The following is a 19,206-nucleotide window of genomic DNA, read 5'->3' on the forward strand; positions in this document are numbered from 1 at the left end:
ACACAACTTCCTTGTTTTTTGCAACCAGTGAGTAGACTGAAATTTAAACTCTTTGAGTATTGGAAACAAAACAAGTTTCCATAACTGATAATATTTTTTTACTATTGGAGCCTCTGGAAAAAGGAAGACAAAATAAAAGAGTAGCAATCTCCAGATGGAAACATATGGATACACTTTTAGAGTTGTAAGAAGAAGTTTTTAGTTGGCAATGAGTTCCTGTAAAATCAGATGTTTGATCCATAGAGGCTGACTGATGATTTTCCAGCCTGAATACCCATTTTGAGTAGGTACATTTGGACTCTCAGACTGACAATGCTTAAAAAGGGCTTAGGAAAGCCTAAGATTCCTGAATTCACAGATTCTAATTGCCTGGACCAGACTTTAAATTAAAACCTGATACCGTCTGCCATGGGCTGGTTCAACCCATCATGAACTGTGCTCAACTAAAGGCATGGTCCAATGAATAAAACTCAAACTCTGGGACTATTACACATTTAAGACTCTTCTGTGGTGTCATAAACTATGAAAACATCATGGCTTATGGCTGGACTGTCTGGATCTCTTACAAAGGCCCCTGGGAAGGGGACACATTCTTAGATTTTTGACAGAGAAAGTGATTGCCTTGCAAACTTGTGAATCCTACCAAAAGCTGAAAGTTGTAGGAGGGCATACCACAGGGAGTATGACTCCTCCAACCACTTTTTAACAAATTAGACTTTCAACCTCTTCTTGGGGATGTCCCACTGCTATCAAATTATGTTCAGCCTTTTGATTTAGTTGCAGTCTGCCACAAGACACTGACAGACTGTCTCTACCTGCCTCATCTTTCTTCTGATATACATGCCTTAGTAGATAAGTTCTCCTTGGAAAGAGAGTGAGTAATCTTTTCTAGGCTGCTCACTGGATAAATAATTATGATACAAGGAGGTAGAATATTTGGTAAACCTATTTTGTAAAAAAAAAATTTTTAATTGGGATTTTGACCAATTCCTAACCTTTCTGGTTAAGTTGTCTAGAAATGCTTTTGTGTGAAAACTATTTTGTCCCTCTTGTACCCAACCCATCTGGACAAAAAGTCTAGATGAAAATTAAAAATTACTGAAATAGTCTTCCAGTTATAATTTCTAAATGGGACACATGATTTTAGAATAAGGGTGAAAAAAACAAAAACCCAGAACCTAGGGAAATATGAAGGAAAGGAGAGGACATTAATGACCTTTGTTTTTCAGAACTGTATGCCCTCCTAGAAGGAAAAAGTATCCATGTTGTCTTAAAGCCTGTTTTGAGCACTTTAAGTTCAAACTGGCTGTTGAACCTCCCACCATGCATGACAGACTACTAAACGCAGAGGGTGGCCCCAGGTCCTATGCTTTCCACAGAACACCTCCAGATATCATCTACACTCTTAATGCAGATACACTAATGTCACAGACAAGCTAAACCATTTAACTCACTGCCTTTAGACAGTCCCTCTGAAATCAAGGACTCAACTAAATTATTCACACTGCACTGGGAACAGAGGGTAGGAGGTCACACTGGGTCCCTGTTAACTCGTTCTGGCTGATTACTATATATCCTGACTAGGGGTCACTAACAATTACAATCTCTTTGTTTCCGGGGATACCATGTATGCCCTCTGGGATTATATTTCTTGTGTATGCACTCATGATACTTATCTGAGCTCTAGACTGGCCAGAGTTGTGCTGTGCTAAATTGATGCCTAACCCAGTTTTTAAAAGTTAATACAAAAGCTTAAGGACAAAGTAACATGACTTTTTAATATAGATATTTATGGTCAGTAACATTTGTTTTAACTGGCTAAGTCTAGGACCCCTAAAAAGCATAAGTGAATTTGATACTATAGGTTGGTCTCACCCTGCTGCACAAAGCCCCGCTGATAATAATTTTACTGTAAAGACACAGTAGCCAAGAGATAAAGGGGTGGACTGTACAAAAAAAGGAGTTAACACAGTAGAGAGGGCTATTCTTAAAATGGTCTACTTGCAGTGTTGGCCCTTGGCTGACATTTAGGAACTAGATTGCTACATTGTTCCCTACACTGATAAAAACTTCCCCTAATTGATAAGTGTGGCTCACTGCGCCGAGACTGTTTGGACAATAATATAATTTATACTAAACACCTGCTTTCCTTCTGGGAATCTAAAATTCTAGTATACCCCAGGCAGAGGGTATGTGAACAGCATCCAATAAGAATCTTGGGCACAGAATCTCTAATGGGCTTTTCCAGGCAGAAATATCACCCCTGTTACTGTGCTTTCATTGCTGGGTATGCAATGGGAGGGACTACTGTGATTCTTTAACCATTCATTTTAAAATTTATGAGGTAATTTTAGAATTACAGAAGATGTACCAAAATAATAGAATTCCCATATACCCCTAATTCTATTGCCATTTATGTTAACATCTTACATGACAGAATATTTACATATAATTTTTAAAAAGTGATTCCACACGTGTTTCAAAAGAACCTGTAAAAAGGAATAAAAGACAACAAGCTAAAAACTACTTGGAATTCTACAAACCTTCCACTGATAGCAACCAGAAGTTACTCCAGTTGATGCCAATCCATAGCCTTTTCCTCCACTGCCATGAGTTAAAATTTGTCCATTCTCTACTATGCAACACTGAGCTTTCTCTGGGTCAAAGGATACTTCTTGTATGGGGAGATTCTCATCTTCTTCCTCCAGCTCTCCCTGCTTCTACCAGAAAGGAAGTTGGTCAGTATTTTGGAGTAACCCAGATGTCAGTTAATATATATTCTAAAACTGGTTAGTTTGAGCCCACAAACATACCAACTACTATGCAGGCAATGGGAACACAATAATAAATACAGCATGGTCCTGCCCATGAAGAGCTTACAATACAATTAGGGGACAGAGAAACAAATAAATAACATCAATATTATAGTGATAGAGTAACAGCAGTTATACAACGGGGATAGCAGCAACATTAAAGTTTAAATATCTAACCATGCCTGAAAAGGAAAAGGTAAGCAAAAGAAGATGGCTTCTGAGCTGAGTCCTGAATGATGAGAGGGCATTTAGCAGCTGGTCAAAGGACAGAAAGGCAGTATGTACAGCATGTGTCAAGGCATGAAGGTGCAACAGAGTTCAGTGATTTAAAATAACTGCAAGCAATGTGGAAAGTCTGGAAGATGAGATTGGCAGAAAAGGGGCCGAGAAAGAGAAAGAGTAGTAAAATTATAAAAGGCCTTGAATGCCATTAAATTTTACTCTAAAGATAATAGGGAATGCCTACAAAGCATGATTTGTTAGTAGATCACTGATCAGATTTGTGTTGTATAAACATTGCTTTGCCAGGAGTATGCAGGGTGAAAGCAGAGAGACCAACCAGGAAATTACTGCAAGAGTTTAGGTAAGAACTACTGAGGACTTGAATTCATTCATTCATTCATTCATTCATTCAATAAGAATTTATTAGGCATCTACTATGTGCAACGCACTACCAGGTACTACATATTCAGCAGTATATTAAACAGATAAGGTCTCTGCTCTTATGGAACTTATATTTTGAAAGGTGAAGACAGGAATATCTAAAAAAGAAAATATCAGGTAATAAGTGCTACGTTGAAATTTAAAAAGGCGATGTAACAAGTCTGTGTAACAACTAACTCTAGATTAAGGATCAGGAAAGGACACTCTGAGGAAGTGATAACTGAGACATAAATAAGAAGTTAACCTCTGAGAAACATATTTGAGGGAAGTACTAGGTAGAGAGAATAGCAGGTGCAAAACCCAAAGGTAAAAAAACAAGAAGCTTAGTTTGTCCAAGAAACAGGAAGAAGGCAAATTATTCAGAGTATAAAGAGGAAAGAACAAGAAATTCTAGATTTTATCCCAAGAATGATGAAACCCCTAGAGGGTTTTAACAGGGGACCAACATGCTCTGATTTATTATTTTAAAAGATCACTCTGGATCCTGTGTAGAGAATGGATGAAAGGGGGTTAATAATGTAAGCAGAAAGACCAGTTGACAGTGGGTGATAATAGGGTCAATGGCAGAGGAATGGGGACATGAGCAAATTCAAGTTATGTTTTACAGAGGATCAGTGAGACTTGAAGATTGTATGACTGGAGAAATGGGAGGGGAGAGAGAAAGAGAGAAATCAAAGATGACTTCTAGTTTTTTTGGTAGAGTTACTACGTAGAACGATGAGAAAGCCTAGTGAAGAAATAGGATGTGATTGAACTAAGGATACTACCGAGTATAAGATGCCTCTTAGGCTATTACTTAACTGGTAAGGCAAGTAGTACATAAGTCTGCGATTCAGAAAAAATGTCAAAACTGGCGTTAAAAGTTTGGGACTCAACAGCACATGGGTCTGAATAGGGTTTGGTTGGGTACAAGAAAGCGAATGGGGGGTGACAACTGAGAAAAGGAAGGGGTCTTGGGACTAAGCCTTGAAATACTCCAACACTCAGATTGAATAAAAGAGGGAGAACCAATAAAAGAGAATAAGAAGCAAAGGCCATGATATTGAGACAGAAAGAAAACCAGAAAAAGTGTGAAATCATGAAAACCAAGAGAAGAATTAAGGTAGCTCTGTTCCTAGGAATTCAGGTCTGGAAAGCTAAGTATATGGTGGTATAACAACAGAAAAATAAAAAGTAAAAAATGGTGGAAGGACAAAAAGAGGGGAGAAGGGTTTCAGGGAGAGACACCTAGGCTAGCAGTTAAATTTGGAAGGCAATGTGTATAGGTCGGTGTGGCTGACTGCTGAAAAAGCTAAGGATAGAACTCTGAGGAACACGAGAGTTTGGGATGAATGAAGGCAAGGAAAAAGTGGCAGCAAAGAAGAGACGCCTCCAGAAGGAATCAAGAATTGGCAGAGGATATATGAAGATCTAGGAGAAGGAAGTGTTCGAGAAACAACAGAAGACTACAGTTTTAAAAGGTCAAGTAAGATGTGGACAAAAAAGTGTACACTGTTTTTAGCACTTAACACTTACCTTTGTCATTTAAGTTCCATGCTTTGATAGAAGATAAACAATTGGACTGAAGAGATAACGAGATGTAAGAAAGTGACAAATATGTACAAGAGCATTCTTCTGAGAAGTTTAGCAATGAAGGACAACGGAGAAGACAGGAAGGCTTCGTGATCTAAAAAAGGACTTTGGAGGTGGGAATGAGAGATGTTTATAAAATGAGGGTAAGGGACTAGTGGAGAGAAAGAGGCAGAATGCAGAAGGGAAATGGAATCACTGATAGAACAAGATCCCTCAGAGGAAAAGAAATCCAGAGACAGGATATTCATTCACTTGTGGTATTTAAAAATAACTTTTTGGAGGAATCAGTTACCTGTAGTTTTATTTCTTGTTCTTTTTCCTTTATCTGAATAGCATGTTTGGCCTGAGCAATGGGTGTTTCCCACATACAATCCGACAAAAGGGAAAATAAGCGTTCAACAACCTATTTATCGAAGGAAGAGGAATGATAAAATTTGTATAGGGTAATTTTAAATTTAAAAAAGGTAAAATCATTCAACTATAATACTGAGTCACATGTGACATTTGATTACATCAATGTCCAACAGCTACTTTGGATGGTTGTAAGTTAAATACCTTTTTTTAAAAAAGAAACATCATTAACTCAATAGAAAGTGAATTCCACTGTCCTCATGTTGCCTTACTACATAGACCTCTGAATTGGCCAATCAACCTCACACATTTCTCTGTAGATGCCCAAAACTACTAAGAAATTTCACAGGTTTTCCTTTCCTTCTGACCTTGCAAGTATTCACTATCCCCCTCCTTCTTAAATCTCATTATTTAATTTCTCTCTCTCCTTGCTTGGAGATGAAATTATAAAGAAAGTAATCTCAGAAGTGAAAGTTTTGCTACTGAATAAATAATATATTTACAACTGAAGAGACTGTAAGTTAGATTTTGGCTGAATCATGTTGTGGATGTCAAAAACATTTTCTAACAACTTTAAAAATAGAAACCTGGGCCATTTGATCATCTTCTACACCCGATTCACAAGCTGGTAGCACAGCCTCAAGGACGTGAAGTGCAAGGAGCCTCGTTCTTAAGTTACCAACTAGAGGAATACCTGGAAGAGGAAAGACATTTTCTTAATATCAGTGTGACTTAAAGTTTAAATGAGCTTCTTGAAAAAATATTCCTGAGGCTGCTAAGCATTTATGGGTAGAAAGGAATTCATTTCAACCTCTTATCACAATAATTCTGGATTCATCCCACATCCATTAAGGTATACCAATATTCTTGTTTACATTTCAGTTTTTATGTACATAAAAGAAATAGCACTATAGTAACTACCTGTGCCAGGTACTGTGCTATGAATTTCATACGTATTAACTCTGTTGATCCTCACAAATCCTATATTATATACTGATTTTACTGATGAGGAAACTGAGGCTCAGAAAAAGGTAAGTAACTTGACCAAAGCCACAGAGCTCAGGAGAGGCAGAGGTAGAATTTTAAATAGGTCTGTTAATCCCTAAAGCTAAGGCTTATTATTCATACCCTTTCATTGCTTCTTCTCTGTCCATGCCCTGACTGCTTCAGAGAGACTGTTAGAGTTAATGGGAATAAACAGTTTATACTCTTCTAAAGTAAGCAAAGGTAGAGACAGGATACTGATACTATTTATTATACCCATTACTGCAATAAAGCCAACTGAAAATAAGTGAATATCTGATTTTTCTTTATGCTCTAAGACCTTAATCTGTACTATAGATTTCTTTTATTAAAGAGAAAAGAAAGCTGTTGTAAGTTATATTAGTTAAGAAAAACCAGTATATTGAGAATATGTACATATAAAATAACATGTACAAAAAAATAAAATAAAATAACATGTACAATGGAAGATTACATTATGTTTTAGCATATTTAAAAGAGTAGGATAATGAAAAAGTTCTGGAAATGGAGGCTAGTAATGGTTAAGAAACACTGAATGTCACTAAAATGTACACTTAAATGGTTAAAATGGGAAATTTTATTTTATGTATATTTTACCACCATAAAAAAAAAACAGACTAGAAAAAGACTGACTAGATTTTTTGGCTCAGAACCAGGAATTAAGCTTATTATACAGAACTTTCATGGACAGCACTCAATGAGAAGTTACAATCAAAACACAGAAATCAGACCATGATAAGAGAGAATGGACAAATTCAGGTTTGTATTTTGTTTTGCTTTCAGATTTGTATTTTGATAATCCAATAAGTGAGGTCAAAATCTGTGCCAAATTATCATAAAAAACATGATGTTCCCTGCTTATTTTTATTGCTATTATCTGAACAAATAGAGCCAAGTTCTCAATGAAATCCTTGAACTTCTCCAAGGCTACTTTCTACTATTAATTCCTATCAATTTTTACTCTGAAAATTAGAGTTTTTATTTGATTAAATAAGTATTTAGAAAACAAGAAAAAAAAGTCTCGAAATCAACGTCACGTATTCAATGTTGTTAAAGTCTGACATTATCTGACTAAAACACACGTGATGTTTAAAAGTACTCTAAAACAAGGCAAAGGTCATGTACCTGAAGAACACTTCTGAGATGCTATATTCAGAAGTACCTCTGTCCACTTAGGGGAAGCCATTTTTGACTGAATTGCTTTTGAAGATACAACTCTGCGAAGAAAAACTAAAAAATCCCCCAGATGCAGTTCGGCTGCGTGCTGTTTTCTAAGTGCAGCTAAAGAGTGAAGAGACAAATTTACATTATAATCAAAAGCCAACAAACAGGAAGCAGTCTTATCTCAAAAAAGTTACATTTAGATTGCGGTAAACACAAACCTAAATTAAAATCTAGGTTGTCTAATGGTGAATTTTTAAAATTTAAATAACAGAATGGGAAAAGAACAGAAAATAAAGCCAAACTTAAAATATATTTCACATCTGTTTACAATAGTGTGTTGCTAGAATAAAGCATGTGTACTTGGTTTTGTACCCAAAAAGCATGTGTACTTAGTTCTCCTACCCAAGCCTAGAATTCTATTGGATAGAATTTGAAGTAGATACATAATAAATCGTGTATGTGTGTGTATTTACCTAGTAATAGAGTTCACAAATTTAATCACATTTTCAAAAAGTTCATAGATCACCCCCCGTCAAATTAAGAATCACATCTCTAAAAAAGGCTGTGTTTTCAGATTCTACAAAGCAACAAATTTCTAGGCTTGAGTCTGGTTTGCCTGAGCTCAAAATCCTTCAGATTTTTCACATGAACTTGCCCTAACCAAACTTCCAGTTTTTCCATCAGCATCAGCACCAATCTCTCTTGTCATCTTCTCATAGTTTCCTTCCACCCTCTGAATTTTGAAGCCAGAGAACTATCTGATAGAGAAAAAAGTTTATGATACCTCTAAAATCTCTCTTCTCAGTTTCTCCACTGGAGTCAACTTTTTTTTCTTCTTCTTCACCCTCTTCTCCTTCCGCTTCTCCAAAAGAGGCCATAAGTAGTACACCAGCTTGGGACAACAAATTCTTCAACTGACTACAGAGTAGATCCAACAAGGACTGAACTACCTTGGGGCTCAGTTTATCAGCATAGGTCCTATAGGAAATAACAGGGGAAAAAATGTAATAACACAGGAGGACAAATGTTATACTTAAATACATAAAGGAGATTAGGGGGAAATGGAAATTTAAAATGTAAAAAGACCAGCTCCAACACAGTTCTCTACCAAGACATCTACAATGCTCACCCTGTAGTGATGGCTAGAATCTGGAGCAATCTTGTACTAGCCACTTTTAAAGCTGTGCTAAGCTGAGAAACACCGGTCTTTGGCAACAACTGCAGGGGCTGTCCTAGCATAGTGTCTGTGCCACATAACTGTGACAATACATTTAGCAGACCAGTGGAAATTGCCAAAGAAACATCCACTGGTTGATAGTGAACACTCAGGGCGAACACTGTAACCAAAAGGAGACGTTGCTGGGCTTCTAAAAAAAAAAAAGAAAGAAAGACAGTTGAAAATCTTTCTGAAGTAAATAAATCATTTACTAAAATAAACCATATTCTAAAATATAAATATTAATATGGAACACTACTACATTTCCAGATATTTATTTTTAACTGTAAGTTATCTACTAGTGTCAAACACAAGGTATAGAACATTAACTATCTAGCATAACCTCAGGCCAAAATAACTTGTTTCTTGGATATCTGCAGGGGCAGTTACTCACCAATGTGATGCTTATTTGCCTGCAGGGCTCTCTCCAGGGTAGCAGACAATTGTTGATAAATCTTATGCACAGCCACCTGGATTTCGATCTGTATATTTCTCTTTGCTGCTCTGATCCCATCCTGAATTACACATAAAATTTACTTTTTCTATTAGCAACAATAACACCTACCCAAATAAAAGTAATAGTATTTTTTCCTAGCCCTCTGGTGGTTTTTAATTATTTAGTATATTTCAGTACATAAAAGTTTTAAAATAAATTTATCCTGATTCTATATAATCTTTCTCCTTTCCCACAAAGCAAATTTTCCTCTATACATATGAAAGACGACACTTAAAAAATATTTTTTCAAGCAATCAGAGAATCTAGATAGAAAGAGTAAGTCTAAAATCTAAATTCTTGAAACTATCCTCCCAAACACCTTATCCCAACTCAGACCTAGCTCTATCCAATCTGACTAAGGATTAATAAAACTAAGCAGCAGAGAATCTAAAAGTACAACAGTACATCATATTAACAAAGACAATAATACGATGGCTCAACTAACTGTAACTGTAATACTATTACTTAGGAAATTAAACCAATGGGATATCATTAAGAGTTATCTAAAAGTCTTTGTATTTTTAAAACTTCAATTTTAAATACCAAAAAGGTTACCACTTTTAAACTGGTTTCATAAAAAGATGGTTAAAATCTGAATACACTATAAGGTGTCATCATCACCCACCTGATAGTGATGCAATCTGCCACTCTCCCCTTTGGCTCCTGCGTATCCAACCGTGCCTAAACCAAAGCACCCAGCTAGAAACTGCAGCCTCACAGATGTGAGCAGTGTGGATGACTGGAAGCCTGAGCTCGACCTGCTTCCTGGCAGAGAGACGCTACCTTTTTCCTCCATTCCAGACAACAGAACGAGGATCTGGTGAAGTGCCTCTAAACGGAGCTTGAAAAAAGTAAAATAAACAGAGTTCTTCACTGAACTGAGGCACAGAGGAACTCTGTATGTCACAGATAAAATATTATAAATCACAGAAAATTCTAACCTTTCTTAGGAATCTATTTTATTAAGATAAACATTTTTTTAAATCAAAGTATCTCTAGAAACCCTATAAAATATCTCTAGAAAGCATACTATATTACAAAAAAGGCTATACAGTACAAGGCAAAAAGTAGTAGATTTGGATGTAGGAGACCTGGTTTCAAGGCCAGACTCTGCCACCTACTGTGTGGCCTTAAGAAACTCATTTAACTACTTCCTGAGTCTCTGTTTCTTCATATGTAAAATGAGGCTAATAGTACTTGATGTAATCTACTCATAAAGCTATTGTGATGCTCATGAGATTTATGTGAATGTTTCAAAACTGTAAGGTAATATAGTTATTGTTTCCTTTATTTATAAAAAATTATACAGAATGAGTACTTTTAAGTTAAAGAAACAGAAGAATTTCTTTTTTAAAATTAAATTTATTGGGATGATACTGGTTAATAAGATTATATGGGTTTCAAGTGCACAATTCTATGACACATTACCTGTATATTGCATTGTGTGTCCACTCACCCAAAGTCAGATCTTCTTCTGTCACTATAATTTGACCCCCCTCACCCTTTACGATCCTCCCACCTCCCCAACCCCCCTCAACCACCAAACTGTTGTCTGTGTCTATTGAGCGTTTTTTTTTTTGTTTTTCTTGTTCATCCATTTGTTGCTTTCAGTTTTATATCCCATGTATGAATGAGAAGTAGTATTTCTGAAAAGTTTCTCTGTGATTCTCTTGAACTTCTAGCTCTATTTTCCTTAGGAGAACAATATCTATCACTACAGTCAATGAGCTTACACTACTCTTTTTAAAAAATTTTAATTTTAAAATAATTTTACATTTATGGAAAAATTTCAAGATGGTATGGAGCGCTCTTGTATATCTTTACCCTAGCGTCCCCTAATGTTAACATCTTACATAATTAACTATGGTACATTTTTCAGAACTAAGAAATTACTTTGGTACAACAGTATTGACTAAACCACAGACTTTATTTGGACTTCACCAATTCCCTCACAATATCCCTTTTCTGTTCTGGGATCTAATCCAAGATATCACATTGCATTTAATTGTCATGTCTCCTTAATTTTCTGTAGTCTGTGACAGTTTCTGTCTTTCCTTGCTTTTAGTGATCATTACACTTTGGAAGAGCCATTCATGTATTTTCTAGAATGTCCCTCAATTTGAGTATGCCTGATATTTTCTCATGATTGAACTAAAGTTATGGATTTGGAGGAAGAAGACTTTAAAATTTTCTTCTCATAACATTATCGGGGTGTATGATATCACCATCTTATTACTGGTAAAGTTACTCTTGGTCACTTGGTTAAAGTGATGTCTGCCAGGTTTCTGCAAAGTAAAATTACTATTTTTTTTCCCCTTTTCTTACTGTCCGTTAGCTCTGATCACTAAGTCCAGCTTTCTCTCAAGAGGAGAAGTTCCAGCTCCCACAGAGATGAGTATCAATTTGTAGACATGTTAAAACCACAATAATTAATAAATATTTTAAAGGAGATACTCTGAGGTTATACAGACATCCTATGTCTCTTTAAATTTCTGCTCCCTAATTTTAGCATTCATAATTATTACTATGGTGTTCTAATTTAACCCTTTTTAAATGAAGACAAATCAGTTAAAAATGAAGAAGAGATCCATACGGTCACCAGCCAGTCTCATTCTAGTTTCTAGGAGAGAAGTAAAGACTTATGCTTACAGTACTTTGTTCTAGTAGATGGCAATTAAAAATGCACTTTTGTCCACTTCAAACAAAATATCATGCTGTTATAGTTAAGATAATGACATTAAAAACCTCAAGTGGAGGAAAGGAGGAGGCAAGAAGTAGAAAAAAAGGAAAAGTTTCTCCTACAATTGTACATTCAATGGTTTAGTTTGTTTCTATAAGCCCTACAGGAGTAAATATCAAATACTTACTTCCGCTCTTAACTGCTGCTGTTCCATGGCAATGATGGAGGCCTGGGGACTTGTAGACATACTTTCCTCTGGCTCTTTAAAACCTGGGGCATTCCCCACATCTCCACTCACAAAGCTTACAACATTTTCAATCAAAGTGTGAACTCCCAAAGACTTGGTAAGATCAAAATCAGACTCAAACGAGTAAGAGGAGTTGCACAACCAGTCTCTGCTATGTTTCAGGCGAGCCCAAGAGTCGTTCAGGGATTCCAATTGACTGTGCATAGGACCTACATACAAACAGAACAAACATGCATCAATGGCAAACAAGTAGAGCATACAATCTGAAACTAAATGAGGGCTGAGTGCTGCTACCATACCAACTGGTGAGAAATGGAGACTTAAACTTGAATATATGCATGCATTAAGTGAATCTGAACAAAATGCTTTGGTAAAAAACAACAAACAAACAAAAAATATAGCAATGTAACAAAATAAAGGAAAAGCCCTGTTTGATGTACCAGTGTCTTTGTAAGCGCTTTAGCAACACACTGCCACAAGAAAAAGAAAGGCAGAAGCTGCTCTCAAAATGCTTAGCTTAAAATGCTCTGCAGTATTAAACCAGACCATCATTTATGAACAAAAAGAAACTAGGCACTCAGGACACTACTGGTAAGACCTACTAGTAATAGGACTTCATCTGATTGAACATATCATTGCAAGTAAGTTAAGACTATGCAAGTGCCTACATATCTGCAATAAAACACTACCAAAAATGAATATAGAAGGGCAAGTAAACTTACACAAAAAGGAGACACAAACATCACCCTTTGGGTTTCATTAATATAAGGAACAATTTCACTGTATCATATGCATATTTATTGCATGTTGTGAAACTCCTATATAGAGGAAGCAGAGTTTCACAGACAATATGTTAAGATTTACTGTAAAATGATAGCTATATAAAATTACCAAGTTGTTCACAATAGCTGCTAAATATAATACCATTAGTTTTGCCAGTGGGCCTTTTCTAGGCTAAAATATTTAGATAGCAAAAATGTTAATATGTTCGAACATAACTAATGTCCAAGTCATATGGCAATATTAGCTTCAAATAAATATATATGTCCAATTCTTACAAGCTTTGTGTCTTTTTTAATTTAACTGATCTCAGGTATACAAATTAGATTAATCATAATCCTTGGCTCATAATACACTCTCATCATTGGCCCATACATGGCCTGCTTTTGTATTTATATTTATTTATAATAAATGTGAACACAAGAACTAGAAAACCAACAGTAACTTGTATCTATCTGTTCCTCCTCCAACCCATCTCCCCCTATTTCCTCCTACCTAAGGCTTCACTATCCCTATGCCTAGATTTATCATTCCTTTGGTTTTATTGTTGTCAAATAGTATTTCATCTTTTATATATTTCCAAGACAATAAAGTTGAGTTTTAGTTGTTTTGACTTTATTGTATCGCTACTATTCATTCACATTATTGCATGGGGCCATGGTTCGCTTGTTTGAGTGCTGTATAATATCCTAACGTGTGAATAAACCAAATTTCTCTATTGGAAATGTATCTTAAAGTATCCAATATATTATGTATTACAAAAGTTATATTTGTTACATAACTAAATGGAAAAGATTTAGGAAGAGAACTACTTAAACACTACTGCCCACAAAGATAACAAACTAATACAATATTAACTGCATACTTTATTTTTGAATTATTACATTGGTGCTAATACTGTATAAATCAAACACAGAACGACAGCTAATATATTATAAAGTAACTATAAAATAATTATATGCATTTTACTAAATAATTTAGAATGGCAAAGAATATATGGTTTATCTGCCTACCATGTTTTAGCCAGAATTATTAAGATTAAAAAATGCTGGGTGATAAATGGTAATGGGAAAAAATATAATAAAAAACTATGTTTAAAATGCTAAATATTCAGTTTTACTGAACATGAAAAATAATCAATCTGAAAATTTCCCCTAAGAACATAGTTAAATATTTTTATGTAAAATAGAAAAGTATAAAATCCAAAGAATGTCGCAGCTGCATAATGTATTAAATTAGAAATATTTAAAGAATAAAGGGTTAATGTAAAAAAAATCATTTTCCATTTTCGTAAGCATCCCATATTCAGAATTTAGATTTATTCTTAACTTACAAATGTGGAGGGGGGAGGGTGGCACTTTTCACTGTGCTTTTTTGTTCAATAATAAAATTTCAGAATAAAAAGTTTTGTCTCCATCACTTACAAACTACCTTCCAAAATGAAAAAATATATATATGTAATGAATTATTGTTAGAACCATAAAGAGATCTTAAAGATTACCTTATCCAATTTTCTTGAAATTTAGAAAAGAAATGTTCAAAGAAACTGATCTGCTAATTTATTAACACTATTCTTTAAGTTTATGGGAGGTTGTCCTGTATTTTCTGTTATCAATCAACCCACAAGTCACTGATCCATGGACATTTCAATTGCCTGCCTACACCAAAGGCTCAACTGTGAGGAATCTACAAATAGTGAATTGCTTTAATATACTCCAAAATATACTATGGAATGGTTGACCAATGCCCAAATTAAGTCCTCTCTGCAATTTAAAGCTGAGTTCAGCAAACTTTTTCTATAAAGCGCCAGAAATATTTTAGATTCTGTGGGTCATGAAAGTTTATGCTGCAAGAATTAACTGCTGTTGCAGTGTGGAAGCAGCCACAGTACATAGACAATACATAGACAAATGAGGGTAGCTATGTTCCAACAATATGTCATTTATTAAAAAAAAAAAAAAAAGATGGCAGGACAAATTTGGCCCATTATCCACAGTTTGCTGACTCCTAATTTAAAGGACAGAACTTATTAGGTATGTGATCCAAACAAAACTTTTCATGAATAAAATGTAAGAACAGAAAAGATACTTATTTGAACGCATTAGAATAAAGCACTAGGCTGACATCAAAAATACTCTGAAACACAAAAACTTACAGTATGAAAATGAGATGAAAGAACTCTAACTCTTTAAAAACATACAACAACATGGTTAAATTTGGTTTGTTCTATATTGTTTTATTTGAATACAGAAAATACTGTGTCTGAAAAGCACATCGAAAGCTTGTATAGAGTAATTGTGACTAAGCCCAATTCTTACATAATATTAATTCAGAGTCACCTATTATAAAAAGAAAATATAAAGTCCAACAAGAAATTTTTGAGATTGTTTACTTGTCCTTACAACTCTGGTTCTTAAATGGAATTTTCAAAATGAACATGGCAGAGCTGCAATACATACTTTATAAACCATAAAATATGTAGGCAAGCTAAAAGGAAAAAAAAATTAAACATGCCATCATGTACTTGCTTGAAGCTCTTCTTTTTTCTGGGGCTCAACTGGCCAAAAAGGAGTAAATACACTACCACACAAGAATCAGAAGACAAAAGGAGAAATTTGATACAGAAGACAACATTTACATTTGCTCCTCTTTATATAATCTAACTTGAAATGCAGATATAAATAGCACTTCACCCATACATGTTGCACCACAAAACACATATGTTGATAAATGTTTTCAGTATTAGTTTAGCAATAAAACCCTAAAATTGTATTTAAAGAACTAAGGTGGGGAAAAAAATCAAACCATACAGTATTTTAGCTAATAAGATTCCTGATGTTGCTAATTAAATTGTTGCTTTGGCATCCCCACCATTTTCCCTCCACCAGTTTCTATGGTATCAGCTTCAGCTTAATATGAAAACTAAGGTGAAGTATCTCCAAAGAGAGTATTGTCTCAGTAAAGGAGAAAACCCGGTTCTGCACAATCACAGAGAATCTTTTAAGTATTTGTTAAAGTACCAAAACACCAACATAATTAACAGGTTTTGTCAAAAATTTTGACAAGTTGTTACGAGAATTAAATATGTTTGAAGTGATGAGAACAATGCCTGGCATTTGGTAAGCACTTTATATGTGTTTAATGAGCATAAATTTCTTATTACCATTGAGGTGCTAGGCAGAAATATGTTTCACCCGACTCTTTTTAAAGTAATCTATCACATTTTCAGTTTCAGAATTTAGCTTTGATGCTGCTCAAGAGCTCACTTTGCTTCTACTATATTTGCTTCCTTAGACCAAGAGGTTGGACCAACTATGAAACATTAACTGGAGTGAGGGGAGAAGCAGCAATTTCATTTCAAATTCAAAGTACATTTTCATTGTTTAATCCAAAACTCTAGGATTCATGAAATTTAAAACTTTCTTATCTACTTTCTTGTCACTTATTCCTAAGAACAAAACCAGAAGCAAAATTTCCCCCAGGAAGTATCAAAATGTAACGATTACTATAATAAATTGGTACCACATTAAGTGATATCATGAAAAGTTACTAAACTAGTTTGCCTCCCTATTATAACTTCCTTAATGGGTAATTAAAAACAAAAAACAACTTTTCACACAAGGTCCTGTATGTGCTTTCCTGTTTTCAACAAAATAAAATTAAATTCCAACAAGTTAATAGGTTTTGGTACCACCTGGAGCTTTTTGGAAAAGGTAGTTTATCTATAAACAAAATTTGGATTGATGGCTTAATTAATTTGTATTGACTTAAGATCTAAAACTACAGGAAATCCACATCTACTTACAGGGTAATTGTATAAAATTTTGAACAAGTAGCAACTTGGGGGTAGTAACTTTAAAATGTTAATTCCTCCTAAGTAATTTATATTCAAATTCTAGGTTATTTTTAATAATACTAGGTAACAAGACTGGATTAATAATTCTAGGTTATTCTTTTTTCTTTTCCTGATTTCAAGGCAAGATTTATTGCTTTACAAATGCAAATATATATTATTAGCCTTAATAGAAAACTGACATCAGATACACCCAGAATATGTTTAGCACTGAGATAGCTGCCAATTCACACAAAACATACACTTTTAAGAGCAGGGAGGCATGAAAATAAACTATCTTGCATTTGGTACATCAGAAACACTTGTTTGAATAATATTTTGCTTGAATTAAGCCCTTTAGTGTTGTTGAAGTATAAAATTTTATAACTTGTCTTGGGCTCTAGGTTATTCTTAATACTTTCTACTTTATTCCAAAGAATGACTTTGCTGCATGCTGATATGGTTAATACAAACTGAATCTCAAATTTCTGTTTTATAAGCATGATAAAGATTTAAGAGAAAAGAATGATTTTAGCCAATGGACTATCACCTATAAATATAATAGGAAGCTCTTAAACTGTAAGTTGGATCCCTTACGCTACTAAGTTTGGAGTCATCTTTTGAGCACCAAATAGTATGCATTCATTAATATAACTTAGAAATTTCAGCAACAATATTCACCTGAGTTAATCAAAATCGGGAAGGTAAATCTATTCCAGAATCTTAATTCCTAAGTCAGTGGTTAAGGAAAAGGATAGTCAAGCTAACTATGGCACATGTACTGCCAATTTTCAAAGAATTAGAAAATAAAATACATATTGTACATTAGTATATCATTTAATTTCTTTATCACAAATACCTTAAAATTTTTTTAGAAACCCAACAACACTAACATGCTGTAGTCTCAAAAGACTATAATACAGCTCTAGTTCTTATTCCTAATATTTTAGAAAATCATTCATGTATTCTGATTATAATTTAAAGGATAAAATATTGCCATATTTTATTCTATAGAAGTACCAACATTTCTTCTAAGTTATAAACACAAAAATGAAAAACTCTGTGTGTGTTTCTTCCCCTCATTCTGTTTTTTTCATATGAAGGGGGCCTTACATCCTGCCAAGGAAGCTATCAAGAGATGGGTTTCATTTTGAAATATAAAAGACTTAATGCCATGAAGAAAAATGTCTTAAAACATTAAATTTTAAACATTTAATGTTTTTAAAACCACAGTACAAATGGGTTTAATAAAAGTTTCAGTAAGTAGAGAATAATACTTGAAGAACTTTTACTTATCCTTGGATTTATATTATTTAAAACCACTGTTCTTTCCACCCATTTGCACATATACCCCAGAGTTAACTATTATTCACTAAGATAGAGCTTCTAATACATGAGGCTAACTCTTGATGACACTCTAAAACTATTCCTCATGGGAAATTTTTTTTAGAAACCATAAATTCATTTCACATGCTTTATCTCATGAGGCAAAGAGGAAAACAAGAAGCTTTCAATTTGGAAGTGTGTATGTGTATATGGAAGGAAATGGGGTAAAGAGTTCTTGCTGCCATACCATGTGAACTGTAGCTACTATATCAGTGAGGTAAAACATGGCAAATTATGTACATACCCCCCTCCAAGTATAAAGCACTGCTTCTAGAGTCACATAGGCATTTTAATAAGTTACAATACATGGCAAATAAGAAGCAGACCTGATTATTAACTCTTAGGCATCCCTAGATTTTAAAAGGGTGTTTATTTTAACAACAATGATCTCCCATTTAACAATACTGATAAAATGTTTCTAAAGGTTTTTGCAATTACTTTTCAGTGACAAATCTAAACACATCAGAAATAAAAACAGCTACTTATTTTAACCAGATATTTAATATTTATTAATACTTACCTCTCTTTCTATGAGATGATGCCAAATCCAAATCAACATTTCGTCTTCCACTCTATTGGTATTAAAAATAAATAATAAAATTTAGTTGTAAAAAGTATTTTAAAGTTAAATCTACTAGAGTATTAATAAAAAAACTCTATAATTATAGCAATGCACTATGTATTCACCAGTCAAGTCAGACTAACAACAAAAAGTCTCTAAGAACCCACTGAAAACAGCTATAAGAAAAAACACAGGCACATAACTCTCAGATGTCGAAACACAAAGTCAAAGTTCATTTAATTAATACTATAAAGTAGCAGACATTTTTCTTTGTTGTCACCTTTCCTTCTTTGGAATCTCTGTCTTTTACCTTCTGAACACATATTATTAATACCCTTTAGATGCCTGAAGTCTCTGCTGAAAAGTCTGGTTTTCCAAAATTCCTACTTGCTCTATCCTTGCTTTCCCTTCCTTTCAAAAC

The 19,206-nt window shown here is 34.3% G+C and overlaps 1 protein-coding gene across 10 annotated transcripts in view; it reads right to left on the minus strand.

Moving 5' to 3' along the window:
* The window catches only part of HERC1 (HECT and RLD domain containing E3 ubiquitin protein ligase family member 1), a 177,553-nt gene that overhangs the window by 64,282 nt on the left and 94,065 nt on the right, over positions 1-19,206 (minus strand). For 9 of the 10 annotated variants that reach the window (XR_004905037.1, XR_004905043.1, XR_004905041.1 and 6 more), the window contains 10 exons: positions 18,744-18,795; positions 12,166-12,434; positions 9,924-10,139; positions 9,197-9,317; positions 8,716-8,953; positions 8,371-8,564; positions 7,548-7,703; positions 5,987-6,093; positions 5,341-5,451; positions 2,544-2,720 (listed from right to left, as the gene is read on the minus strand). Coding sequence is in view for 2 of the 10 variants with exons in the window: in XM_036034506.1 (XP_035890399.1) it covers positions 2,544-2,720; positions 5,341-5,451; positions 5,987-6,093; positions 7,548-7,703; positions 8,371-8,564; positions 8,716-8,953; positions 9,197-9,317; positions 9,924-10,139; positions 12,166-12,434; positions 18,744-18,795 (1,641 nt within the window). In the remaining 8 variants the exon portion in view is untranslated. The remainder of the gene's footprint in view (positions 1-2,543; positions 2,721-5,340; positions 5,452-5,986; positions 6,094-7,547; positions 7,704-8,370; positions 8,565-8,715; positions 8,954-9,196; positions 9,318-9,923; positions 10,140-12,165; positions 12,435-18,743; positions 18,796-19,206) is intronic. The other variant, XR_004905038.1, reaches the window with a different exon arrangement.

This window comes from Phyllostomus discolor, chromosome 1 (assembly GCF_004126475.2).
Source record: "Phyllostomus discolor isolate MPI-MPIP mPhyDis1 chromosome 1, mPhyDis1.pri.v3, whole genome shotgun sequence".
In the NCBI taxonomy this organism is placed as follows: Eukaryota; Metazoa; Chordata; class Mammalia; order Chiroptera; family Phyllostomidae; genus Phyllostomus; species Phyllostomus discolor.